Source organism: Hakea prostrata, chromosome 9 (genome assembly GCF_041222555.1).
Source record: "Hakea prostrata isolate BN-2017 chromosome 9, UWA_Hpros_2, whole genome shotgun sequence".
NCBI lineage: Eukaryota > Viridiplantae > Streptophyta > Magnoliopsida > Proteales > Proteaceae > Hakea > Hakea prostrata.
In genome coordinates, this window is record NC_142608.1 from 6,715,647 (window position 1) to 6,743,490 (window position 27,844).

General features: G+C 36.6%; 1 protein-coding gene and 2 pseudogenes across 3 annotated transcripts; all 3 read left to right on the forward strand.

The window, feature by feature from the left end:
- Positions 1 to 2,101: 2,101 nt before the first annotated feature.
- On the forward strand, positions 2,102 to 5,735 carry LOC149004343 (cysteine-rich receptor-like protein kinase 10; annotated as a pseudogene). Its single transcript, XR_016175541.1, has 7 exons — positions 2,102 to 3,178; positions 3,264 to 3,374; positions 3,447 to 3,643; positions 3,741 to 3,951; positions 4,108 to 4,345; positions 4,458 to 4,605; positions 4,690 to 5,735. The product of XR_016175541.1 is annotated as a cysteine-rich receptor-like protein kinase 10 (transcript).
- Positions 5,736 to 13,092: 7,357 nt separating this feature from the next.
- On the forward strand, positions 13,093 to 17,581 carry LOC149004344 (cysteine-rich receptor-like protein kinase 10). The gene is made up of 7 exons (XM_089167723.1): positions 13,093 to 14,015; positions 14,757 to 14,895; positions 15,251 to 15,383; positions 15,782 to 15,992; positions 16,221 to 16,458; positions 16,944 to 17,097; positions 17,249 to 17,581. The coding sequence occupies exons 1-7, from the start codon at positions 13,106 to 13,108 to the stop codon at positions 17,570 to 17,572; spliced, it is 2,109 nt and encodes a 702-aa protein (XP_089023849.1). The 5' UTR covers positions 13,093 to 13,105; the 3' UTR covers positions 17,573 to 17,581.
- Positions 17,582 to 18,932: 1,351 nt separating this feature from the next.
- Positions 18,933 to 23,290, forward strand: LOC149004345 (cysteine-rich receptor-like protein kinase 10; annotated as a pseudogene). Its single transcript, XR_016175458.1, has 7 exons — positions 18,933 to 19,742; positions 20,310 to 20,453; positions 20,847 to 20,968; positions 21,350 to 21,560; positions 21,790 to 22,027; positions 22,533 to 22,686; positions 22,837 to 23,290. The product of XR_016175458.1 is annotated as a cysteine-rich receptor-like protein kinase 10 (transcript).
- Positions 23,291 to 27,844: the final 4,554 nt, after the last annotated feature.

Here is a 27,844-nt window from a genome sequence, read left to right on the forward strand (position 1 = left end):
TTTTCTCATCCCCCTCCCCACCTTCTCTTGGTTACTAAATTCTCTATCCATCCAAAAAATTATATTTGATTTCTGAAGTATACTTAAACTTCTCCTGGAAGGTTTATCATATGAAGAGCTTGACTTGATAATTTTACAATGAGATGATAAGCTCTTCTTTAAAATCAATATGTATCAACTTTAATGGTCTATCTCAATTAGCATATTTCTTCCATGTAATTTCTTATGATACCACATCAATATAGCAGTGTGCCATTAGAACTTGCACTTTGAAAGATAAGGACAATGGAAACTAACGTTTATTTTGGGAATTTGTTTAGAGAGAGAGAGAGGACCTAATGAATTTTTATTTTTTTTTATTTTATAAAATGTCTACATTATCATATGATTGAAAATTTTCCTTCACTAAGTTTAGAGGATAGTCCCTTCTACCATGATTGGATTCCCTGTTCTATAACATTAAGTCAAACCTCCTTAAGTAAGAAGGTTGGAAAGTCTTCTCTCATTTCTTGTATCTTTCGACTGAATTACTATCTAACATAGTAAATTTTATCTTGGAAGTGATATAAAAAAAATTTATCACAATTTTATTATTTAATTAAAAAAGTCAGAACAAATGACATAGTCATAATCTAGGAAATAGAGTTAAAGAACTTTGAATAGGTTTAACCTATGTAATGAATTTCATCATCTTGATATATTAGAATTATTTATTGTTTTAATTCGATTGACCAAATTAGTAGCTTCAAAGTCCTTTCGTTCTTTGCTATTCCATATAGAGGCGCAGCTCCTTCTTTTTTCAAAAAACCTGAATGAAGGTCAATGCAGGGTTGGTAGAGTGGTAAGATCCATACTTACTAGTGAAGAGGTCATGGGTTCGACTTTTGCGGACGACAAAAGTTCTCCCTTTGAGGATGTAATCGAGGTGCGCGTAAAGCACAAATGTACTAGTCAAATGAAGATAGCTATTACTGAATAAGAGCTTCTTCTTTTTCTTTTGATCCAGTGGATAAAACTAGCCAAGTAAAACTGTTTAGATAGATAAGGAAATGAAGCTATACAGGTGGAGAAGCTACACAGGTGTGTTGGATGTAATCGAGGTGCGCGTAAAGCACAAATGTACTAGTCAAATGAAGATAGCTATTACTGAATAAGAGCTTCTTCTTTTTCTTTTGATCCAATGGATAAAACTAGCCAAGTAAAACTGTTTAGATAGATAAGGAAATGAGCTATACGGGTGGAGAAGCTCCAGGGTGTGTTGGATGTAATTGAGGTGCGCGTAAGGCACGAATGTACCTAGTCAAATGAAGATAGCTATTACTGAATAAGAGCTTCTTCTTTTTATTTTGATCCAGTGGATAAAACTAGCCAAGTAAAACTGTTTAGATAGATAAGGAAAGGAAGCTATACAGGTGGAGAAGCTACACAGGTGTGTTGGATATAAATTTTTGCAATTCAATATAATATGCACATCTAATTATCGACAGCCCATTTAATTTTGTTTTTTTGCAGAGAACATGACTAATCCGTTTGTCGTACGTCAACCATAAAAAATAGAACATCAAGCTATTATATTATATTTATGTAGGTATTAGCCATGGTTAGAACTTAGAAGACAAAAGGAAAGAAAACTCAAATATTATTTATAGAAGCGAAGGATTCAAAGCATGAGACTTACAGGGTGTTGCCTCTGAGCCTCTTGTGTGTAAAAATAATATCGTCTTGGAAAGTCCACTTGTTAAGTACATGTTGGTTGTAGCCCGAGGATTTTGATTCAGACTGTTTTTGATAAAACAAATTGAATTGTTTTCTGGTGAAAGTACTCCCTCATCTCGGGTGATTAAACAATATTTTTGAATACAATGATTTATTGTTTATTTTCTGACAAATCATTTCACTGAATAAATTTTTCTTTCTAAAAAAATTTAGATCTATGGACTATAATATTAAATTGAATTTGGTTAAGAGAAAGACTCTCTTTGTCTTATTTCTTTGTCCTGAGTTCAAGCTACTTGGGTAGGCCTAGCTAGCAAGAATCTTGATTGGCAGCCAATGGAAAATATTTCACACTCTTCCATACGAAACACAATGTATATATTTAAAGAGTTTCAAACTGATAAAAGAAAACAGATCATTTGCATCACATACCAAATACCAAAATATATTGATGTGTAGATCAGTCTTCAAATGCTGGTATTAGAATTCAGATCACACATGACATGACCTATTCAAAACCCCTTCAATTTTTCTGCCTTTGGTCACTGTTAGGGAAATTCAGAGGAAGTAGCAGCAGCTTGTAGCTTTAGAAAATGCCAAACATTTTCTGCTTCCATTCCCTGACATGGGTTTAAATTTCTTTCCAGTTTTGAGTTTATTTCTCTCTCAAGTTTCAGCCTGACTGTTCTCTTAGATCATGTATCTTCATAGTTTCAGGGTTGCCAGAGATTCCACTTCAGTTCTGCACTTATTGCTTTCATGGTTAATAATGGTGAACTTCAATGGGTCCTGCTTGGCAGACCCTCTTTATTATTATTGCCCTAGTCCAGCCAAATATGAATCCAACAGCACATTTGATTCTAATCTTAAGGTTCTTCTCTCAAGACTTTCGTCGAACACCTCTCTCTCGGGAGGTTTCTATAACACCTCAGTAGGCATCGACACTAACCGAGCCTATGGGCTAGTGCAATCTGTAGAGGCGATGTCACCCACGAGGTTTGCCAGAATTGTGTGGAGAATTCAAGTCGAGACATCCTTTCTTTGTGCCCTCAGAAGAAAGACGCAACCATCTGGTATGAATCTTGCCAATTGCGCTATTCATACAAGAATTTCTTCTCTGTAATGGTTTATGCTGGAAAGTATCCTCTGTGGAATGATCATCAGCCAAATGTGTCGAACCCAGGTGACTTTAAGAATATTTTGCAGAATTTGCTGGACGAACTTGCTAGTCAGGTTTCCTCTAATTCTTCTGATCGTTTATTTACAACAAGAGAAGCTAAAGTCCCAGGAAAAGGCAAGGTAATTGCCGTGGCTCAGTGTACTGGTGATATATCTTCTACTGACTGTGAAACTTGCCTTCGAGATGCCATGGGAGACCTCGAAGGATGCTGTTCTACACATCAAGGAGGAAAGATTCTCGATACAAGTTGCGATTTAAGTTTTCAAATTTCAACTGTAAAGGGTGAGCACTGCTAATATACTTGAAAAAATATTGATATTTCTTAAGCCCATTTTTAATGTGTTTCCCTGTTTTTCTGAATCTGAAGGAAGCAACAGAAGAAATCTAATTATGATTATTGCTGGCGTTGGAATACCTGTACTAGTTCTTCTTGCTGGATACTGTGTTTACTGCCTCTGCAGAAGAGAGGGAAGACGAGGTAAGGTGTTAATGCTGTAGAAGAAGATCCTTTTCAACATATCAGCAACTAAAGTTCACAGCTTTCTTGCAGATGAAGAAAAAAACGGAAACCCAATATTAACCAAAATAACGACCACCAAACAAGTCAATTTCCAGAATATGCCAGAACAGAGTCAGATTGATTCATCAGAGTTGCCTCTGTTTGATATGGATATTATAAAAATCGCCACAGATAACTTCTCAGATGGGAACAAGATTGGACATGGCGGATTTGGTACTGTTTACAAGGTAAAGGAAACATCTCACCTTTATAGGAATTGCATCTTTTCTTATGGATTCTTGAACCTTTATGGTAACAAACAACTGGGTTCAAGGGAACTTACAGGGGATATTACCGGATGGAAAGGAAATAGCTGTGAAAAGGCTTTCAAGGTTGTCATGGCAAGGTTTAGAAGAGTTCAAGAATGAAGTTATACTAATTGCAAAGCTTCAACACAGGAACCTTGTGAAGCTTCTAGGTTGTAGTGTAGATGGAGACGAAAAGGTACTCATCTATGAGTTCATGCCTAACATCAGCCTTGATGTTTTCATATTTGGTATGATCTTCCTTTCCCCTCCATCTCGTTTTGTTTTGGGTGTAACTTCAAATCATCTTTTCTCATAAAGATTACTTTGCTAGATTATGATTTCTTAAGCTCTCCTTCAATTTCTTTTGAATATGACCCAGTACATGGTCCTTTTGTGTGATTTAGATCCCATCAAGCGCTCACAACTTGATTGTACAACACAACTTTACATTATCGATGGAATTGCCCGAGGTCTTCTTTATCTCCATGAAGACTCACGACTCAAGATTATCCACAGAGACCTCAAACCTAGTAATGTTTTGTTGGATAAAGAAATGACAGCAAAGATTTCAGACTTTGGCATGGCAAGGATCTTTGTTGGAGATCAGAATACTGCTAATACTAAACGAGTTGTGGGAACCTAGTAAGTCTTATCATTTTCTTATTTAAACTAAAACAGAAATTTGTGAGAAAATCATATAATCTAGCAGGCTTATGTCCTAGTTACTGACTGAAACAATTTCCATCTCAAACAGTGGATATATGTCTCCAGAATATGCAATGGAAGGGATATTTTCTGTGAAGTCTGATGTTTTCAGCTTTGGTGTCATTTTGCTTGAGATGGCAAGTGGCAAGAGAAACAATAGCTACCTTAAGGAGCATGGACAGACCCTCTTGGCATATGTAAGACCTACTGTTAATTTTTCTTTTATTTAAAACTATAGAATTGGAAGTGAAAATTTGTAAGCTATTAGATATGAATTACAGGTATGGAGAATATGGAATGAAGGCAGAGTCTTGGATTTTGTAGACCCTTTGTTGATTAGCTCATGCACAACAACAGAAAAAGTATTAAGATGCATACATATTGGGCTTCTGTGTGTTCAAAGAGAAGCAGATGATAGACCCAGCATGTCTGATATCATTGTTATGCTGGAAAGTGATTCTAAAGATCTTCCTCAGCCTACAGAACCTGCATTTGCTTTGGGAAGAGTTCCAGTCCAAACTAATCAGTCTTCCACTGTCATTTGTTCTGAAAATGTAGTCACTGTTTCTGATCTCATACCTCGGTGAGAGTCAGGCTGGAGTCTCTGGTTCTACTTCCCAACTCTTGAGGTTTGCAACATTGATGCCACAATCTCAGTATGTCTTCTGACTGAATTGAAAATTCCATAAGACATTTATGTGTAGTAGAATTAAGGAAGATTTTATGGTTGAAGTGCCCATAGATCCTGATCAGTTCTCATAATATGTGTGTTGAAAATTCAAGTCCAATTGTAAAGAAAAGATGTAAGTTTGCTTAGTTGGAGATGTGTGATCAGAGTTAACATTTCAATCTCTTTCTTTCATTGAGAGGGATGCAAAGAGCACAAGGTGCTAGAGTGACAAATTTCTATGAATTTTTTGGTGGTCATGCCTATCCTTGGAACCGCAAGGATTTAGTATTTGCGTATGTCTGAACCCGACCGGGGTTGGGCCACCCCCAACTAGGGTCGAAGACTGAACCGAAGATGAACCCGATTCGGTTATATTTTCTCCACAACAATACCCAAGTGCGTGTGGTAGTGAGGTAAGCTCTGAGGCTCGTCTCTGGAAACGAACAACCCACCTTTGATAAGCCTCATATTTCAGCTTCCACGTCGATTTAGACATTTTCCAATGAGATTGGATATCTGGGCTTCGGTAAATTCGTGGTATCTGAATTCAACCATGTTGGAAATCTGGGCTTTTGTAAATTCTTGGTGTCACAAGTCGACCTTGTCGACCTTGTTTGTAAGGATCTTTGCGGTCAAGTTGTAAAAATAAAAATAAATTTTAATGGGTTACTTTTGGTAAGACTTGGAATTTTATGCGCCCGACGTCTATTTACATGGAATACTTGATAATCTGGGCAAAATTAATGCTAGGTTTGGGCGTGTGCTATATTCTATGGATTTATATAATTAGAGTTTGACTTTACTAATTAAAACATATTTTGAATTAAATACTTAGATATGCATACAACTCTAATTATATAGGTATGAGGGTATTGGATTTTCCTATAAATGTTAGTAGACCTGTAAGCGGATCGGATTCAGCTTGGATATACCAGTATTTGAATCCGAATGTGATCCGCAAAACCGCTATCCGAATCCGGCAGAATTTTAGGGAAGGCATCCTAATTGGAATCTGGAACTTTAGCGGATATCCGATAACTATCCGATTATTGATTGGTGATTGTCATTTTTTTTTTTAATTTTCAATTTACAATTTCGGGTTACCGATTATCGGTTTTCGAATCCGATTATCCGTCATTTTTTGAAGAAAAAAATGTTTAATACTTAACTTTAACTGGATAATTTTTTTAATTTTCGATTATCCAATTACCGGTTTTCGAATCAGATCATCAATTTTCAGAGAAAAAAATGTTGAATACTTTACTCTACCCGGATAATTTTTTATCTGGATATTATTTGATCCGATAAACAATTATCCGAATCCCAATTTGCTTAAGGAACGAATACATATATTTTCTGGTAAGAAAAATTTAGGATACAGACACCTTTAAACGAATACGAATGTAAATACAAAGGTGGATTTTGACTATCCATTTATACGTCTAAATGTTAGTAATGTGAAGCAAACTATAACACTTTGTAAAGTGGAGAATGATGTGGAGAGGTTTTTAGGAAATGGTAGAAGCTTTTTTTTTTTTTTTCTTTTTGAATGAATGAGCATAGACACTTTTTTACCATTGTATGTTTTTGATTGTGTTCTTCTTCTTGATTGTACATTTATTTCCAACAATTAGTACACAATGCATTATTGCAAACTTTTTTTTAAATTTTTTATGAGAAAATTAATTTATTTAAACTTAAAACCTCTAGGAAACGTATAGCTAGTGTTATCAACAAAGAGTGACTAATTTAAAAAAGAGGGTGGGGATAATCATAATTAAATAATTGAGTTTTTTATATTGCATCTATCACACCCCATCTGCCGGTATCGATCCCACCCGACAACTCGTGGTGCGACCCACAGTCACAAGATCCACAGTTTAGCCGTCAATGAAAATAAATACCCATAATAAGAAATCAAGAGCAAGAATAATTCAATAATTAAATGAAAAGGATATACATGTGTCCAACATCTAAAAAGGAAAGAATCATGGAAATGAATAAAGTAAATGTGTCCAAAAAGGAGTATCTTAGCGGAAGCAAAAAGAAATCAAAGTTTAATTTTTATTATGTTCTCTCTTTAAGGATAGCGGTCTTCTCTTTTAATTTCTTGATGAATGGGATCATCCAACATTCCTTCATCATTTTAGCAAAATGACGAGCCACCTGCATTCTTTTGCCATCAGTAGGAGCTGCAAGCGCACTCTATGCATCCACAGGTAGTTTCGTGCTGTACATCGCTACCTCTCACTGACGCTTTCAGAGTTTCTTCACGTGGGTTCTCCCAATCATACAGAATTTCTCCCACTTCAGTATTGCCATCTAAGTAATGAACAATAATCCACAAAATGGATGAGTTATGACGAACTTAGTAAGGCAACACATCTCATATATATGTCAACTTTATATCATGGTAAGTAACATAAGTGAAAAATGATATGCATATGTACGGATGCATCTAGTAACTAACTATGCAAATATTTAGTATGACAGACATGCTTTAAGACGTAACACCAGCCCTCCTCTGGGTAGGTCTAGTAATTCTGATCCGTCACGGACTGGTCACCTCTGTTGGGATCCCGGACAAAGGTACAGTCCTCGTCAAACAACCATGACTGGGATTTAGGTACACACTCCCTTACTACAGCCATTGTCATGAGTAATAGCATATGTCAAGGATCCTAACCCAATGCAAGGTCATACAATAACATACTACATGTGGTCCAGATACTTCCCCTATGGCACTAACCAATTCGGTTCAGAATCTTTTTCCACCTAGGAATGAGAATCCTCATGGATTGACTACCTCTGTTGGACTCCATTCCCTAACCCTATGGTCATTCACATATTGTTGGGGTGGATGCTCTCATGTCCCCTCATGACTCCTAAGTCGTTAATTGGATGCTTATGAGCCCAACCTTAACATATGCAACTCTACCATTGTATGACTCAACAATGGACTACTAAGTCTCTGCACGGACTGGCTACTGCTGTAGGATGAAACAAAGTCACATCACCATTATCATGAGTCATTTAGTTTCAATACCCCTGCTAAAAGGGTAGTAGCATGTAAGGGTTTCTAACTATACAATCTAAACCTCCTAGGTATATAATCCAGTAACCATGATAGTGATGGGGGCGTCAGAGAACAATGTCCCATACCACAGTCCTTGATATCCCAAGATAAGCATATCCAAAAAGGTACCCTCAATCATAGCTACATCAATTTATCATTCAATATCACATAACAAGTCACTCAACATCACATTGTAAATTGTGTACAACTAACCATCATTCATAACATATTGTAATCGTTGAATCATTTAAACTAATGTAACAACAAATTATAAAATCACTTATGCATTTGAAGTTATATACAATTCATCACAATACATGTCAATGCATTTATTTGGAAATATAACCTTAACTGTCGAAGTAGAAAAACTACTGAAAGTGGAATTAAACTACATAGATAATAAGTCTAGTAAACCTCAGTGATCACCTAGATTAGGATTAAAAAGATTTATTAAGAACAGAAATCAAAACAGAGAAAAACTTAGACTAACAGGGCCAATGACCAGCTGGTTGCTTCTGGCGTTTGGTTGGGTCAATCAACCACTTTGACCGACCACTCCCTTTTCAGGCAAATTCTTAAGTCCGAAATTCTAACTTTGATCAACCCTCCTCGATTTGATTTTGGGATGATCCAAATCCGAATTTCGTCCTTAACATGCTGGCAAGTCTATCTCAATCCAAAGACCACAACGAAGGAAGGCTTATAATCCACTTCATCTCTTTCAACTAAATCAACCCTTGATTCGAATATGAGAATCCATCTTTGGGTATGATCTAGTCACGATCATCGATGGAAAGATTCTAATTGTTGAAGAAAGCAAGAGGGAGAGAGAGAGAGAGAGAGAGAGAGAGAGAGAGAGAGAGAGAGAGAGAGAGAGAGATGTTGAGGAAAAAGAGAGTCTAAGCATGCATATGAAAGAGCATGAAAAATAATAATCACATTAATTTACAATGAATTAGTAAATAAACTTTATATAGAAACAGAGTCCTTTTTCATAGTGTTCTTGGAGTCCTTCTCTGTATAGTTCTAAGAGTCTTGTGGCTGTGGTGTTAGGACTCTAGTGTTTTAGATTACATAAAATATTGATTAGGAGTTTATACCATTCAGGTCCTATGATTCATTGACTTGGCCTTTTAGGTCGCAGTGGTTAGCACATAAGAAAAGTTACATGTAATAAGGAAGGACCCCAATTGTTTAATATCAAACACCATGTTTCTAATAGTGATTGAAGCTGGCTTGGAACGACAATTTGTGAGCAGACCTTAGCAACGTCTTAGAGACATAATCTTTGCTCCACTTATAACGAAGTCCTAACGCCATTATTTAAAAAAAAAAAGACAGCCTAAGAACAACCCCCTACAAACAAACCACAAACTTCCACATTCGAAAACCAAACACACGACAAGTGTTAAATAGGCAATGAGAATGAGATGCTCCCAAAAGAGCCTAAGACGACTGAAGGACACTGAGTGATACTTTAATGGATTCTCATTTATTCTTTATTGATGATTGTTCTGTTTCACTTTGTGGTCAAGAGTTTCTAATGTAAAATTTATTTTTTAAAAAATAAATAAATGCATTTTTCGCTTGTTCTCAGTTTACAAATATGTCAAAATGCTAGAAGGGGAATCAAAAAAAATCTGAAAAATGCCAACGGGTTCTTTAATTTCTGACTATCAAACTCCTTAATACCCAAGAGTGTGTGTGGTAGTGAGGCAGGCTCTGAGGCTCGTCTCTGGAAACGAACAACCCACCTTAATTTGATAAGCCTCATGTTTCAGCTTCCATGTCGATTTGGATATTTTCTAATGAGATTGGATATCTGGGCTTTGGTAAATTCATGGTATCTGAATTCAACCATGTTGGAAATCTGGGCTTTTGTAAATTCTTGGCATCATAATTCGACCTTGTTTGTAAGGATCTTCTGTGTCGAGAGTTGAGTAAGAATAAAAATAAATGTTAATGGGTTCTCTATGCTGCTGAAGTCTATTTTCATGGAATACTTGATAATCTGGGCAAAATTAATGCTAGGTTTGGGCGTGTGCTATATTTTATTGATCCATATAATTAGAGCTTGACAGGACTAATTGAAATATGTTTTGAATTAATTACTTGTATAAGGATACAGTTCTAATTATATAGGCATGAGGGTATTGGATTTCCCTATAAATGTTAGTAATGTGAAGCAAACTATAACAGAGAATGATGTGGACAGGTTTTCAGGAAATGGTAGAAGTTTTTTTTTTTTTTTTTTTTTCAAATGAACAAACCTAAACAATTTTTTATCATTGTATGTTTTTGCTTGTGTTTTTCATGTTGATTGTACATTTATTTCCAAAGTGTTTTTCATGTTGATTGTACATTTATTTCCAACAATTAGTACACAAGCCATTATTGCAAACTTTTTTTTATTATTAATTTTTTTAGGAGAAAATAAATTTATTTAAATTTAAAACCTCTAGGAAAAGTATAACTGGTGTTATCAACAAAGATTGACTAATTTAAAAAAGTGGGTGGGGATAAATCATAAATAATTGATCATATAACACAAAGATTGACTAATTTAAAAAGGGATAAATCATAAATAATTGACTTTTTTTTATATTGCATCTACTAATATTGGAGTGAAACTAGCATCCAAACACTATTATAACCTAAATTACATGGCCCTCATTTTTAAAGTCTTTTGAAAATGAATACATTTTATTAGCAGTGGATCATGTCTGGATTGAACCTGTGCTTGTAAACCAATGACCATAAGGTGGGCATCCAATTTTTAGGGGAGAATATTTTCTCTCAATTTGGTATGTCTAGGCCTATGTGATAGGGGCAAAACTTTTGCAATCAACGTTTTGAGGCCCTAGTTAAAAAATATGGCAGTATCCATAAGGTAGCTACCCCCTACAACCCCTTAACTAGTGGACATATAGAAGTTTCCAATAGGCAAATCAAACAAATTCTAGAGAAAACTGTAAATCCTAATCTAATGGATAGATGCATTATGGGTTTACCGAACTGCATATAATACCATACTTGGTCAATCTCCTTATTGTTTAGTTTATGGTAAAGTCTGTCATCTTTCAGTTGAGATGGAACATCATGCTTTTTGGGCCATAAAAAAACTCAATTTTGATTTGCCTGCGGTTCAATAACAAAGCAATCAAAGGAAAATGGAAACCTTAATCAAAGAAAAGCACGACTGTATGCATCTTTGATCAAGAACCTAGGTAGATAGAAGCGGGAATAGAGGGGGGAGAGAAGATTATTGAAAAATGTTACTTACTTGCGTCTTTGGACTTCAAATAAAAAAAAAGGACTTGAACGAACGATTCAAATCTCAGCCAACCCTAACGAATGATCTAGATCTACAATTACTAGACTCAGAGAAAAACAAATCCTCAAAATTGAAACTTGAAGTTGAAGTTAAACTTTAAATTGCATTACATAGAAAAATTAAACCTAAACATTCAATCTAGAAATTAGAATTTCACAAAAGCAATCAAAGAAAACTAAAGAAAGCCTAAATAAACTAAAGAGAAAATAAAGCGTGCTTCTCCTAAGCTCTAAAACACGTTCCCCCTTGCTGGAGTAAGGTCTCATTTTATAGAGTTTACGATGTGATATGATTTTTTGTAGAGTTTGAATCAAACTCAGAGTTCCTATTTGACTCAACCAAGGAGGGTTTTGGCATACTAATAAGACTGACTTAGAGAGATCAAATGCACAATTCCACCGTTTGATTTGAAGATCAAGAAGTCTTGAAGCTCTCCTCTAAAAATCAGCTCGATCGGACACCGGATGACCATTTGATGAATGACTTGATCGAAACTGGACAGAAACACTCAAAAACGAGATTTTTCCCTCTTCCTCCTCTAAATAGGATTCTTTTTCCTCTTTTTCCTTCTTTGATCAAGTCCCAAATAAGAAATAAAATACTAAAGCATGCAAGGATTCTTTCTCTCCATTAGGACTCTCTCAATAATATATTTGTAGATTTGATTGATTATTTCCAATCTCAGCCATAGATAAAAATTTGTTTACTAATCTGTAAAATATTTTGGAGTTGGCTCATAATCACCTCTCTAGCCCATCATACTCTAGATCAGGCTCATTTTCACATTTGAAAATTTGAACGGACCTCTTGACGTATAAAATTGCATGTTTCATACCTAAAACTCCAAATATTTGCTTAAATCTTGAAAAGTCCTAAAATATGCAAAAACAACATAAAACCCAAGGTAGCTCCATTCTAAGTGTGTAAAATGCATGATTTATGTACTAAGATTTCATATATAAATGTGCTCATCAGTAGGCATTCAAGGTTTTTTTTCATCGAAAATAAATGAATCTAAAAGTAATATAGATTAGACCCGATTAGCTGTTATTTTACACTTACCAGGCTTATATATAGATTATGGAAAGATTTTGGAAGAGGTTTTGAAAGCGATCAAAGTCAAGAATAAAACTGAAAGCAGCACGCCAAGGAGAGGTGTTGAGATGAAGGAATAAACAGGGGAGCTGTTGCTGGCCTATGGCATGTTCAGCCAGTAGCCAACCTTTCTCCTTCCAAGTGGTTTTGATTTTTATTTGATTTGTATGGTAGCTAAAATGATGACTTATCAAGCAATGTGTACCAACCAAGTTTGAATAATGCAATGCAAGAGTATCATCAGGTATTAAACAAATCAAGTCTTATTTTTGTGAATGTAACTTCCATTTTTTTATTTCTCAGTATTGCTGAGTGCTGACCCCTCAAACTGCTGCATCTATAATGGAGAGATGTCTTAACCCACACTCCACTCCTTGGTTTCAAGTTGTAAGAAAATCTCAATTTTGTTATTGCTAGAAACATTATTGGGTAAAGGTGTTAAAATTAAGAAATAAGGTGAAGTAGGATGGTCAATGCGCCGCTTGAAGCTTTTTGTACATGGGAGACCCTGTCACCCTGGGCATGATCAGCGAAGACTCCATCATCTTCTTCTTCTTAAGCCCAGAAATTCATAGAACCAATGGTCGAGGTGAGGAAGACTTTGGAGAGACAGTGAAACCATTTGCAGAGATGAACCGAAGAGTCAGAGCTGTCTTGTTCTTCTCCCTTGTTGTTCTCTCTTGCTTGTTCAGCTTCACTAACTGCACCAACCCTAATTACGTGTACAGCACCTGCCCCAACACAACTGCTAGCTCTGGCTACCAATTCAACCTAAACATCCTTCTATCTTCTCTTTCCATCGGCAGCGGCATCACCTATAACAACGAGTACACCGTCGGCAAAAGTCCTGATACAGTTTACAGTCTCTACAATTGCAGAGGCGACGTAACACCCGATGTCTGCCGTGAGTGTGTCAACTTCGCCGTTAAAGATATAATCAGGCATTGCCCTAACGGAACAGATGCAGTGATTTGGTACGATCAGTGTATGGTGCGTTACTCCAACACCTCCATCTTCACCAATGTCACCGTTTCCGCTACCGTGATGGAGACGAATGCAAAGAACATCACCGACCCAACTCGGTTTAACCAGCTCATAGCCAAAACGACGATTGATGTTTCAACTAAAGCTGCCAAGAATTCTACTCGATTCGCCACTGAAGAAGCTAATTTTACTCAATTACAGACTCTGTATACTATGGCACAGTGTTACCCTGGTTTATCAGTGAATCAGTGTTCGAGTTGCCTTGAGTATGTCATGAGTTATCTCCCCACTTGCCAAGGAGGAATGGTTTTCAATCCGAGTTGTTTTGTTAGGTTTGAGGTGTACTGTTTCTATGGACTCTCAGCTTCAGCACCTTCTCCCTCGCCGACTATTTCGTCTCTGCCATCTCCGAATAACGGAATAACTACCAGTCCTGGTGAGCTACTGAGTTTTAAATTCCGATTATATGATGAATTTGAACGACGAGGAATTTCTACTCTGTTTCTTACGGAATTTCCATCTGCCAATTTAAATTTTTTGAGCAAGGGGTTTTCATGAAATATTCAAATTGTTTGTGAAAACTATATATATTGGAAGTTCAGGTTGAAATAATATGATTTGGAAGATAAGGCAGCCATGTACTAACACTAAACGAGATGAGCCACTACAGCCCTGTTACTCTTCTTCAACTTGTTTTTCCTATGTTTCTTGTTCAACTTCGGCACCAGCGTTGAACCTCCCTACCAACCTCTACGTACGATTACTCATGCCCCAATACAACTCGTCTCGCATTCAATAGTAGCTACGAATCCAATACAAACACCTGCTCCTTCGCCTATTCTTGTTTGGCCGCCGCCGCCTTCTCCGATCCACAGAAGCACCAATCATTGGTGGGTTTTTGTTTGTTCGTTTGATTATTGGTGAGTTTCTGCTTTAGAATACCATACAATGAGCATATCCAAATTGCATACCCTAAAACAGGGGTAGTTGCTATATTTCCTACTAATTTACTTCTGCCCATGAATCTACTCTCAAACACTCTTCAGAAAAGAAGAATACAACGCACCTACGATAAATCCATTTTATGTTCTCCAGAATCTTATGTTTGGTGTCTTAAGATTTTCCTTCAGATGGATATTTAAGTTTGAGAATGTTATTTTTTATGATTTTTTTTCTGCAGATCAACTAGCAAGCGTACCAGGACAATATATGGTTCCCATTTTCGTGTCAATTTCCATCGCAGGAGTGATTCTTTTTTCTGTTCCCTTGTATTGTTTCGTAATGTGGAAGAAAAAGAACACCAAATTGGAAGAGAGACTGGAAAATGGTATAAAAGCTTTCGGATCTCCCCCCCCCCCCCCCCCCCTTTCTTTCCTTTAAGTCTAAAAGAATTTTCTAATAGAAGCCCAGTGCGCTTATGGAGTGCCTGTAGTATGTTTGCGGCAAAAGAAGTAGTCACTGGGCTCTGGAAAATAGCTCTATTTACTTTATTAGCCAAAGTTCAGTATCCTGACTCCCTGAACTTGCTGACAGGGTCAGTTCAATCTTTGAGTTGCAGACGTAGATAGAACAGACATAAGATTTTGATGTGATCTTGCATTTTTATCTCAACCATTATAATCATCTTCCACATTTTCTGTTCTGGAAAGTTGAACTTACAATTTATCTTCCATTCTTGTTGGCTTTGTGCACAGCTGACAGTACAATTATAACTCCAGAGTCATTGCAATTTGATTTCAGTGTCGTGCTTCAAGCAACTGAAGAATTCTCCATGGTAAATAAGATTGGTGAAGGGGGATTTGGTGGAGTTTACAAGGTAAGACTTACGAACTAATAAAGAAGTTACATTAATTCTTGTATATTTCAAATTTATTTGTGTAATTAAGTAAAATTTTTGGCTATTTCTGAATTTGGAATAACTAAAGGTACGTTTCATTGGATCATGATGTTGAATCAAAATTTCTACAATCTTTTCCCTTTCATCAAAGAGTATTCACACAAACCATTAGAGGGTGTTCAAAGATAAACTGTTTGTCAATATCTCCAAAGAAAATTGAAGCTTGTATCTAAAGATTCCTCATCAATTATAACTCAACCAACACTTGAAAGGAAAAAGTTGCAACTAATTAGATCTCTCTCTCTCTCGTTCAAAACTTGAACTCACCAAATGTTTTGGCTGTATAAGTTTGCTAATCATTTGTATCATGGAAACAGGGTAAACTTCCCAATGGACAAGAAATTGCTGTCAAGAGGCTTTCAAAACTTTCTAGGCAAGGTGCAAAAGAGTTCAAGAATGAGGTCGTGTTAGCGGCAAAGCTTCAACACCGCAATCTAGTTAGGCTATTAGGATTTTGCTTGGAGAGAGAAGAAAAGATCTTGATCTATGAGTTTGTTCCCAACAAAAGCCTAGATTACTTCCTATTTGGTGTGCCCCATACACGCACTTCTCTCTCTTCTTTGCAAGTCATTTTTCTCATCTTATTTTCATTGTATTATACATTACCATTCTATGTGAATGAGGAAGTAGAAACTGAAACTCATGACACTTCACCTCTTCTGTTTACATGTCCACACACCAATTCTCATGATGAACTATCCATCAACTTAATCATGTCCTAAATTGTTATTCCATGTTTTATGTGGATGATTACAGATCCTGAGAAACGCATACAGTTAGATTGGCAGAGACGTTACAAGATCATCGAAGGGATTGCTCGAGGGCTTCTTTATCTTCATGAAGATTCCCGCCTTCGAGTTATTCATAGGGATCTTAAAGCAAGCAATATCTTGTTAGATGAGGAAATGAATCCAAAGATCTCAGACTTTGGGATGGCAAGAATTTTTGGCGTTGGCCAGTCTGAAGCTAGTACAACTCAAATAGTCGGGACTTAGTAAGTTTCAAAGTCTTATTCCTTCATTTTCACAGTTTTGTAGAATGTTGGCTAATATTTACAAGCTCGTGACTTAGCTTGATGAGGAAAAACAACTTTTTTACTTCTTTTATTATCTTGTTTCACAAACGTAGAGATGAAATAGATATAGTAATAGACTTGTTTGCTGAATAATATACACCTAACTTGATTTTGGGCTGTTGTACCTATAGTTGAAAATAACTGATATTTTACATCATTAAAAAGGTTCAGCCCATTTGGAATTGCTTGACATGAAAAAGGAATTTTCATTAGTACTACCAACCTGATATCAATTGCGTCAACAGAGGTAGCTGACATACATGAGGAAAAAGAGTTGTGGTTGTGCCTTGAAGCTAGATTAGCAGTGAATATTAACCGGTTGAGGAGAAATGAGAAATATGACCTAGTAGATTTGATCTCCAAGTAACCTTTGTTGTTTAAATTATCTTATATATTGATTGCAGTGGTTACATGTCTCCGGAGTATGCAATGCACGGGCAATTTTCAGTAAAATCAGATGTTTTCAGTTTTGGTGTATCAATTTTGGAGATCATCAATGGAAAGAGGAACAGTAGTTTCTATAAAACAGAGTATGCAGAAGAAGACCTTATAAGCTATGTAAGTACGGATTTTTGCGCTTCTTTTTCCTTACTTATCATATATTTTATGCTGCTAGTACTACTAAAAGAATACTTGTTCCTCTACTTCTCTATAAAATAGCCAATAGGCAAATCTGTTGAACCTACTATCTTGTATACGTATCTTGTAGGCATGGAGACATTGGAAAGCAGGAACAACATTAGAGTTGGTTGATCCAATCCTGAGAGAAAATATTTCAACAAGTGAAGTGATGAGATGCATTCATATTGGCTTATTGTGTGTTCAGGAAAATGTAGATGACAGACCCACCATGGTGGATGTAGTCCTTATGTTGAGCAGCTTCTTAATTACTCCTCCATCACCCTCAAAACCAGCATTTTTTATGCGGAGCAAAACAGAACCAGACAAGTTTATTGTAGGACAAAATATGCAAGATGCAAGATCAAGTCAATCTATAGATAAAGTGTCAATCACCAGGTTAGAGCCCCGATAGGAAAATATAAAGTCAAGTGAAACCTAATTGGATGTTTGAAAAATGTGTCCCTTGAATCTTGACTTGACTTTTCATATTTCTTAAAGTCTCAACCAATGAATCATTGAAGAAAATGTCATGCATGGCTATGTCAATGTCTATTTCTCTTGTCTAGATTAGTTTGAACATCTCAATCCAATTTAATTTTTGTAGATGGAGAAGAAATTTCTCAAAAGATTGTTTGGTAAACAGGCACTTTTATATTAGATTATATTAAATGGTATATATAGTAAGAAAGTTAATTAAGTACGATAATAAACACGTCCATTCCAATCCGAAGTAAACTAAGTATGATAATAAACACGTCCACTCCAATCTGCCTCAGTGATCGCACTGATCTCCTTGAGTAGATTGAAACTAGATATGAAATTTTGTCTCTGTTACAACATGCCTAGTGAGATGATTCGCTACGACATTAACCTCACGAAGACGATGAACAAAAACATAATGCCAGAATGTATCTTGTACTGATCAAATTTCTTCTAGCAAGTCTTGCATTTGTCATGGGGTGACAAAGGTTTAGCTTATGAAGTTTAGTGTGTGGAGGGAGTCACTTCGGATTTCGATGTTCTCATCGCCACCACATCTTGCTGTAGAAGTTTTAAAACTCCTATTCAAAAATCAGCTTGATCGAATGTTAGATGACCATTCGATGAAGGACTTAATCAAAACCAAACAAAGCACACCCAAAAATGGGATTCCTCTTTCTTCCTTCTCTTGATAGGATTTTTTTTATTTCCTTTTTCTTCTTTGATCAATCTTCAAACTCTACTAATTGCCTCAAGCAAATCCTTGTTATTGAAGGAGTTCAAGTACTACGATGATTCACTATAAATATAGATAAATTTGAATCAATATTGTTTAGTACAAATATTCCACGGGGTGACAAAGGCGGTTGGGCACTTTCCTGTAATTTTAGTAATCGGTAATTTATATTTATATACAAGTTGCTCTTACAAAAAAATCATAGACGACTTACCCAAAAAAAAAAAAAAAAAAAAAAAACTTAGACGGCTTTGTTTAGAATTATTTTCAGTTATGAAAAAGGCAATGAAATTTTATCAGGTCACTGTTTGACAAGGAAATTTCCTTGCATAAAATTGCCTCACATGAGAGGGATGTATTTTGAATCGTCAATCCAGGATCTGGTTGACATTTTGATCTAGATAGATATTGACTGAGATTCTGATGATGCAAGATTTTGCAGGATTGTCAAATGCGCAGCTTGAAGCTTTTTCTACATGGGAGACCTGGGCATGGTTAGTGAAGACTTTGCTTCTTCTCCGCTATTATCTTCTTCTTAAGCCGTGAAATTCAGAGATACAGTGCTCGAGGTGGGGAAGATTTTGGAGAGGCGATGAAACCATTTGCGAAGATGAACCCGAGAGTCACAGCTGTGTTGTTTTTCTCCCTCGTTCTCTCTTGCTTCTTCAGCTTCACTAACTGCGCCGACCCTTTTTACCTCTTCCACAGTTGCCCCAACACAACTGCTAGCTCTAGCTATCAATCCAACCTAAACATCCTTCTATCTTCTCTTTCCATCGGCAATGGGATCACCTATAGCAACGAGTATGCCGTTGGCAACAAGTCCTGATACAGTTTACAGTCTCTACGATTGCAGAGGCGATGTAACCCTCGATGCCTGCCGTGATTGTGTCAACTTCGCCGTTAAAGATATCAAGGCAGCACTGCCCCAGTAGAACAGTTGCAGTGATTTGGTACGATGAGTGTATGTTGCGTTACTCTAACACCTCCCTCTTCACCACTTTCACTGTGATGATGTCGAAGGCGCAGACCATCACCGACACAACTCGGTTTAGCCAGCTCGTATCCAACACGACAAGCAAGGTTTCAACTAAAGCTGCCATGAATTCCACTCGATTCGCCACTGAAGAAGCTAATTTTACGCAATTACAGACTCTGTATACTTTGGCACAGTGTAGCCCTGATTTATCAGGGAATGAGTGTTCAAGTTGCCTTGAGTATGTCAAGAATTATCTTCCCACTACCAAGCAAGGAGGAAGGGTTTTCAATCCGAGTTGTATTGTTAGGTTTGAGGTGTACCGTTTCTATGAACTCTCAGCTTCAGCACCGGCTCCCTCGCCAACTATTTCGTCTCTGCCATCTCCTGGTGAGCTACTGATTTTTAAATCCTGACTATATGATGAATTTGAACTACGCAAGGAACCTCAAATTGCTGGTGAATTTTATCTGCCAAATATTATATTCAAATTGCTGGTGAATACTTTATTTAATGATCAGGTTAAAATAATATGATTTGGAAGACAAGGCAACCATGTTCTAACACTAAACGACGAGCCACAGCCTTGTTACTTTTCTTCGTCTTTTTTCCAATGTTTCTTGTTCAACTTCGGCACCAGCGTTGATCCTACGTACCTCGCATTCAAAACCAGCTACGAGTCCAACCTCGACCCCCCTCCTCTTTTCTCTTTCTTCCCACTCAGTTTCCTAAACAACAACAGATGTCCCAACACCTGCTCAATGAGCATATCCAAATTGCATACCCCTAAAACAGGGGTGGTTGCTATGTTTCCTACTAATTTACTTCTGCCCATGAAATTTAAGCAAATCCATTTTATGTTCTCCAGAATCTTATGTTTTGGTGTCTAAGATTTTTCTTCAAATTGAAATTTAAGTTTGAGAATGTTATTTTTTATGATTTTTTTCCCTCTCGCAGAACAGGCAAGCGTGATAAGAGAACATATGGTTCCCATTTTTGTGTCAATTTCCATAGCAGGAGTGATTCTTTTTTCTTTTCTCTTGTATTGTTTCTTAATGCGGAAGAAAAAGGACACCACATCAGAGGAGAGACTGGAAAATGGTACAAAAGCTTTTCGTTTTTTTCTTTCTTCTTTTTTCTCTTCCCTCTTAAAGTCTGAAAAAAATTCTAATAGAAGCCCAGTGCTTAGGGAGTGCCATCAGTATGTCTGCGGCGCAAGAAGTAGTCACTGGGCTCCTGGAAAGTAGCTCGATTAACCTTATTATCCAAAGCTCAGTATCCTAACTTCTTGAACTTGTTGACATGCTCAGTTCAATCTTTGAGTTGGAACCATAGATAAAACAGACATAAGATTTTGATGTGATCTTGCATTTTTCTCTTAAAGACTCTAATGTAAGTAGAGAAGCAAACGGTTTCTAATCATCTTCCACATTTTCTCTTTTGAAAAAGTTGAACTGACAATTTATCTCCCATCTTTGTTGGCTTTGTGCACAGCTGACAGCACAATTATAACTCCTGAGTCATTGCAATTTGATTTCAGTACCGTGCTTCAAGCAACTGAAGAATTCTCCATGGTAAATAAGATTGGTGAAGGGGGATTTGGTAGTGTCTACAAGGTAAGACTTACGAACTAATAAGGAATTTCCATTAATTCTTGTATATTTCAAATTTATTTGTGTAATTGAGTAGAATTTTTGGCTATTTGTGAATTTGGAATAACTAAAGGTACGTTTCATTGGATCATGATGTTGAATCAAAATTTCTTTTCTACAATCTTTTCCCATTCATCAAAGAGTATTCACACAAACCATTAGAAGGTGTTCAATATCTCCAAAGAAAATCAGAGATTGTATCTAAAGATTCCTCATCAATTATAACTTAATCAACACTTGAAAGGAAAAAGTTGCAACTAATTAGATCTCTCTCTCTTTCAAAACTTGAACTCACCAAATGTTTTGTCTGTATAAGTTTGCTAATCATTTGTATCATGGAACCAGGGTAAACTTCCCGACGGCCAAGAAATTGCTGTCAAGAGGCTTTCAAAACTTTCTAGGCAAGGTGCAAAAGAATTCAAGAATGAGGTCGTGTTAGCGGCAAAGCTTCAACACCGCAATCTTGTTAGGCTATTAGGATTTTGCTTCGAGAGAGAAGAAAAGATCTTGATATATGAGTTTGTTCCCAACAAAAGCCTAGATTACTTCCTATTTGGTGAGTCCCATACACGCACCTCTCTCTCTTCCTTGCTAGTCATTTTTCTCATTTTATTTTTCAAGTATTATACATTACTGTTCTATGTGAATGAAGAAGCAGAAACTGAAATTCATGACACTTCACCTCTTTTGTTTACATGTCCACACACTAGCTTCCCATGATGAACCATCCATCAACTTAATCATGTCCTAAATTGTTATTCCATGTTTTATGTGGATGACTACAGATCCTGAGAAATGCATACAGTTAGATTGGCAGAGACGTTACAAGATCATCGAAGGGATTGCTCGGGGGCTTCTTTATCTTCATGAAGATTCCCGCCTTCGAGTTATTCATAGGGATCTTAAAGCAAGCAATATCTTGTTAGATGAGGAAATGAATCCAAAGATCTCAGACTTTGGGATGGCAAGAATTTTTGGCATCGGACAGTCTGAAGCTAGTACAAATCGAATAGTCGGGACTTAGTAAGTTTAAAAAATCTTATTCCTTCATTTTCATAGTTTTGTAGAATGTTGGCTAATATTTAAAGTCTCGTGACATAGCTTGATGAGGTAAAGCAAATTTTTTACTTTCTTTATTATCTTGTTTCACAAAAGTAGAGATGAAATAGATATAGTAATAGACTTGTTTGCTGAATCATGTACACCTAACTTGATTTTGGGCAAGGCTCATAGCTGTTATACCTATAGTTGAAAATAACAGGTATGACTTTACATCATTAAGATGGTTCAGCCCGTTAGGAATTGCTTGACATGAAAAAGGAATTTTCATTAGGACTACCAACCTGATATCAATTGCGTCAATAGAGATAGCCTACATTCACGAGGAAAAAGAGTTGTGGTTGTGCCTTGAAGCTAGATTAGCACCTAGTGAATATTTACCTGTTGAGGAAAAATGAGAAATATGACCTAGTACATTTGATCTCCAAGTAACCTTTATTGCTTAAATTATCTTATAAATTGATTGCAGTGGTTACATGTCTCCGGAGTATGCAATGCACGGGCAATTTTCAGTAAAATCAGATGTTTTTAGTTTTGGTGTATCAGTTTTGGAGATCATCAATGGAAAGAGGAACAATAGTTTCTACCAAACAGAGTATGCAGAAGAAGACCTTATAAGCTATGTAAGTACGGATTTTTGGCTTCTTTTTCCTTACTTATCGTATATTTTCTGCTGCTACTATGACCAAAAGAATACTTGTTCCTCTAGTTCCCTATGAAATAGCCAATAGGCAAATCTGTTGAACCTACTATCTTGTATGTTTATCTTGCAGGCATGGAGACATTGGAAAGCTGGAACAGCATTAGAGTTGGTTGATCCAATCCTGAGAGAAAATATTTCAACAAGTGAAGTGATGAGATGCATTCATATTGGCTTATTGTGTGTTCAGGAAAATGTAGATGACAGACCCACCATGGTGGACGTAGTCCTTATGTTGAGCAGCTACTTAATTACTCCTCCATCACCCTCAGAACCAGCATTTTTTATGCGAAACAAAATAGAACCAGGCAAGTTTATTGTAGGACAAAATATGCAAGACGCCAGATCAAGTCAATCTATAAATAAAGTGTCAATCACCAAGTTAGAGCCCCGATAGGAAAATGTAAAGTCAAGTGAAACCTAATTGGATGTTTGAAAAATGTGTCCCTTGAATCTTGACTTGACTTTTCATATTTCTTAAAGTCTCAACCAATGAATCATTGAAGAAAATGTCATGGCTATGTCAATGTCTATTTCTCTTGTCTAGATTAGTTTGAACATCTCAACCCAATTTAATTTTTGTAGATGGAGAAGAAATTTCTCAAAAGATTGTTTGGTAAACAGGCACTTTTATATTAGATTATATTAAATGGTATATATAGTAAGAAAGTTAATTAAGTACGACAATAAACACGTCCATTCCAATCTGCAAGTAAACTAAGTATGATAATAAACACGTCCACTCCAATCTGCCTCAGTGATCGCACTGATCTCCTTGAGTAGATATTTTGTCTCTATTACAACATGCCAAGTGAGATGATTCGCTACGACATTAACCTCACGAAGGCGATGAACAAAAACATAATGCTAGAATGAATCTTGTAATGACCAAAATTTCTTCCAGCAAGTCTTGCATTTGTCATGGGGTGACAAAGGTTATGAAGTTTATTGCACGGAGGGAGTCACTTTGGATGTCGACATTGTCATAGCCAACCTCATTTGTATTGTTTTCTGATAAATTTATTTTATGCATATTATTTTGAGTTATTAATTGGATATGTTTTCATGTATTCACACTCGTTTTGTATCACTTTACCCTAATATTGCATGCAAATGAACACGAGATGCGCACTCTCCCCAAATTTTAGTAATTTAGGTAATTTATATTTATCCTGGAAAATACTGATTCATATTTATCTATATTTATAGTGAATCATCTTAATACTTGGACTCCTTCAACAACAAGGATTTGCTTGAGGCAATGAGTGGAGTTTGAAGGTTGATCAAAGAAGGAAAAAGAAGGAAAAAGAAGGAAAAAGAAGGAAAAAAGAAGAAAAATAATCCTATTTAGAGAAAGAAAAAAGAAGAATCCCATTTTTTGGTGTGTTTTGTTCAATTTTGATTAAGTCCTTCATCGAATGGTCATCCAACATCCGATTGATTTGATTTTTGGATAGGATTTTTAAAACTTTTTGATATTAAAATCCAACGGTGGGATTGTGCAATTGATCTATCTAAATTAATGCTACTTATACATCACCTAGATAAACGAATTTTCTGGTTGAGTCAGATTAGGAATTCAGAGTTTGTTCCAAACTGTGTCAGGAATCATATCCCATGTAATCTAGGAAATCACTCTATTAAAGCAAGGCATACTCCAACAATAGAAAACCTCTTTTTTTGGAGTTCTGAGAAGTGTGGAGGACAAATTTCATATACGAGGAGCTGCTGGAGTACTGCTTTGGGCAAATTTTGAGGAGTTGTTGCTAAAGTCTCTTCTTCTTCTTCCTCTAGAGTGATGTTTCCCATAGCTTCTTCTTCTTCTTATCTCATGATGTCTTAACTTTTATTTCTAGAGTGTAGATGGATCCTTACATGAATTAGTTTATTGATTTTTCTCTTTCATGCAATACAATCCTCTACTCTTCGTTTTCTTCAATTTTGTTCTTAATGTCTAAATGCTTGATCAACATTCATGAATTTTGTGGTATGTTTTCATACATGTAACAGTGGAGAATGCATGCTAGGCCTAAAGTTGAAGAATGATAAATTACATCTAATGTGTAATAGGTTAGACAGTTTATTTGACGTTGTTAAAGGATTATGTGTTTCATGCAATGCATTGAATTGATCCCCTAAGCGTAACTTGTAGGGGGGTTTAATGTGTTAGGGACCCTCAAGTGTAACAGGTGAGGTGATCTAACTTAGTAACCTTGTTGGCAAAGGTAGAGAGTAAGTTGATTCTATGAAGGGGTGGGATTGATAATTTATCACGTGTTTGGTGAAATCGAAGCTCTAGTATTTCTTTTAATTGATTTATTTAGTATTTTCCTTTGTTGTTTTGTTAGTATAAACAATAGTTAATTCTAAGTTTTGATTACTATATAATTATAAGTGTTTTTGAAGCTAGTATGTAATTTGATTCTTTTTTATCCTTGTGGGAATGATATCCCTCTTACCTCTTTATTATTTGAGCGACCTTGTGCACTTTCGAGTATGGACGGAACACTTTCTGTTTGCAGTTCTTGTTTTTCACTCAAAGCTTTTTATCATGTTTGAAGCTCCTACCATGGCATCTCCGCTTGTTCTTGCTACTACCATGTTCTTATATTTCTTGTGTCCCTTTGACCCTCACTCAAGCTCCCCTATCAAACCTTCCAACCTTGGCACATCGCTATCCCTTCCCTCTCCCCTGGCCTACTTGCCTATGCATGACAATGAGGATGTTGCTATTCCATGCAGAAGGCCTCTTCTGACTTCGATATATACCCCTTTTCTACTTCGGAGTCATAGGAGAAGCAATCAATCCACTAAAAAGGGTCACCGCTTTGTTGAAGACTTCATAGTTGAGCTCAGACCTTCTAGGAAGAAGAAGAAGAAGAAGATTAGGAAATAGTAGCTTATGTTTGTCATGGCTTTTTTATCTTGGCTTTTGTACATAAACCCCCTTTCTTTGTTTGCTTTTTCTTAGAGACTTGTTAGCTTTGGTAGGGGCTTTGCTCTTGTTTTTTTGTTGTAATCCCCCCCCCCCCGTCCCCCCCCCCCCTTTTTTTTGGGGTAATTTTCATCTGGACCCCCTGAGGTTTGATCTATGTCATTTTTAGTCCAAATTAATGGACACTTTGCATCTGCCTCCCCTGAGGTATCCAATAAGATCAATTAAGGACAAATTGTGATTTTATGACTAAAATACCCTTAAATAGTGTGGGTTCAATTGTAAAAATTATTTTTATATTTAAGGATTTAAAGTTTCTTAATTACAAAAACAACCCCTAGCCGACTCTCAAATCCATGCGATGGAATTGACGATGTCTCCAGGAGACCTACCGTTTGGATTAACCAGGTGGCATGATCCATAACAGGTCTTGATCCTTATTGAAGAAACCCTCATAATCACTATCATGTTGGGTGCTCGATTCACAGTTAGAATAGTACTTCACGATGAAGGCATAGTGGGTAAGGAGAAGACAAGCACCACCGAGAACAACAAAAACGATGATCAAATTTGGGGAAAATCTATGAGAGAAGGAATCTTCAGAGTAATAGGTAGTTGGAGGAGGCAGAGGAATAAGAGAAGAAAGAGCAGGGCAAGCATAAACAGAAAAAATATTTGTATCATTTGTTGAGGGTACACAGCTTTCAATTGTACAATCGAAAGTCATATTGGAATCAGGAAAAAACTTTTGATAAACAGACGCCATGGAAACAGAGAGAAGCAAAGAAGAGAACTAGGTAGAATTCGAGCTTGAAAGAAGAGGGTAGCAGAAGAGACCATGATATAAAAGTTAAGTTGAAACCTACTCTGTGAATAGACCATGTTTCAGTTTGAGAGACGATGTTGATTGGAAGAGATTCTGATACTTCTTCTCCACCTTCCGTTTTGTTCCCATTTTGCTTTCTCTTTTTCTCCAAGTGGGCAATTTGGATATGAATTTTCTAACAGGAAAGATGAAGAAACACTGAGAACCAAGCTTACATAAAAAGCAGGATTCAGAGTCCAAAATCAATTTGGGAACTAACTAATTGAGATTTAAACTCGGGTCACTGGATTCAGAGTCTAATGTCCTAACTGCTGGCTTTCCTCGCTTTCAGTGGCGGAGGATCTGAGCAGGCAAAATCAAGAGGGATTTGGCGGAGGTATCGTATTTGCCTTCACAGAGTATGCAATTGAAAGGGGCGTAGGGAAACTAAACGATGTCACTTCCTGTGTCCATGTAAAGGGAGATGGTTTGAGCTGGTTCGGAGCCGAGAGACAAAGTGAGGATGTAGTCGCCTTGGGAGAAAGGGGAAGAGAGATTTGCCGGCGGTGGAGATGACAATGGTGGTGGTTGCGGAACCTGGTGGTGGACTAAACAGATGAAGTTTTGAGAAGGTGATGGGTATGGTTAAGTTGGGTATTTACAAGAGTGAGACTCAGAAGAAAAACCATATGTGAAGACGAAATTGAGAGAAATGCAATGGAGAAACCGAAGAAGAGCAACCACAGAATAAACACCATTAATTCGAGAAAAAATAGTAAAAAAGGCTAGGTTTGATGCAGCGACAAAGTACAGTGCTTGGTTTTAGATGGTTTTAAAAGAGGCGGGTGAGAGGGGTCGAAGCTATTGGGCTTCTTGCTGAAGTTCTTATTGAGGCTATGAAGTCACAATTCAAAAGTAGCCATTAAATCACGATAACATTCAGAAATATTTAATGGAGGAGTCGGAATTTCTGGAGACATTTGTTTGGTGATGGTCAGACCTAGCGTACTACAGGTTTATTTCTTTATGCAGAAAAGGGGGGAAAATATTTTACAGATTCGTTTCTTCAAGTTTCTCTACAGTCGTCATCGTGAAGTCCTGTTCAACTGTGAATCGAACGAGAATTTCTCCACCCCAACATGATAGGGACTATGAGGGTTTCTTCGATGAGGATCAGGGACCTGATATAGATCATTCCATCTAGTAAATCGAAACGGTAGATCTCCGAGAGAATATCGTCAATTCCATTATTCAGAGAAAATAAGAAGGATCAGGGACCTGATAATGGGTTGTTTTTGTAAATTAAGAAACTTTAAATCTTTAAAATGTAAAATAAAAAAT

Coding starts and splice junctions, on each gene's coding strand:
- LOC149004344 (XM_089167723.1), top strand. CDS start 13,106: ATGATCAGCGAAGACTCCATCATCTTCTTCTTCTTAAGCCCAGAAATT. Junction 14,016..14,756: donor CAGTCCTGGTGAGCTACTGA/GTTTTAAATTCC, acceptor CAGATCAACTAG/CAAGCGTACCAGGACAATAT. Junction 14,896..15,250: donor GAAGAGAGACTGGAAAATGG/TATAAAAGCTTT, acceptor ATTCTTGTTGGC/TTTGTGCACAGCTGACAGTA.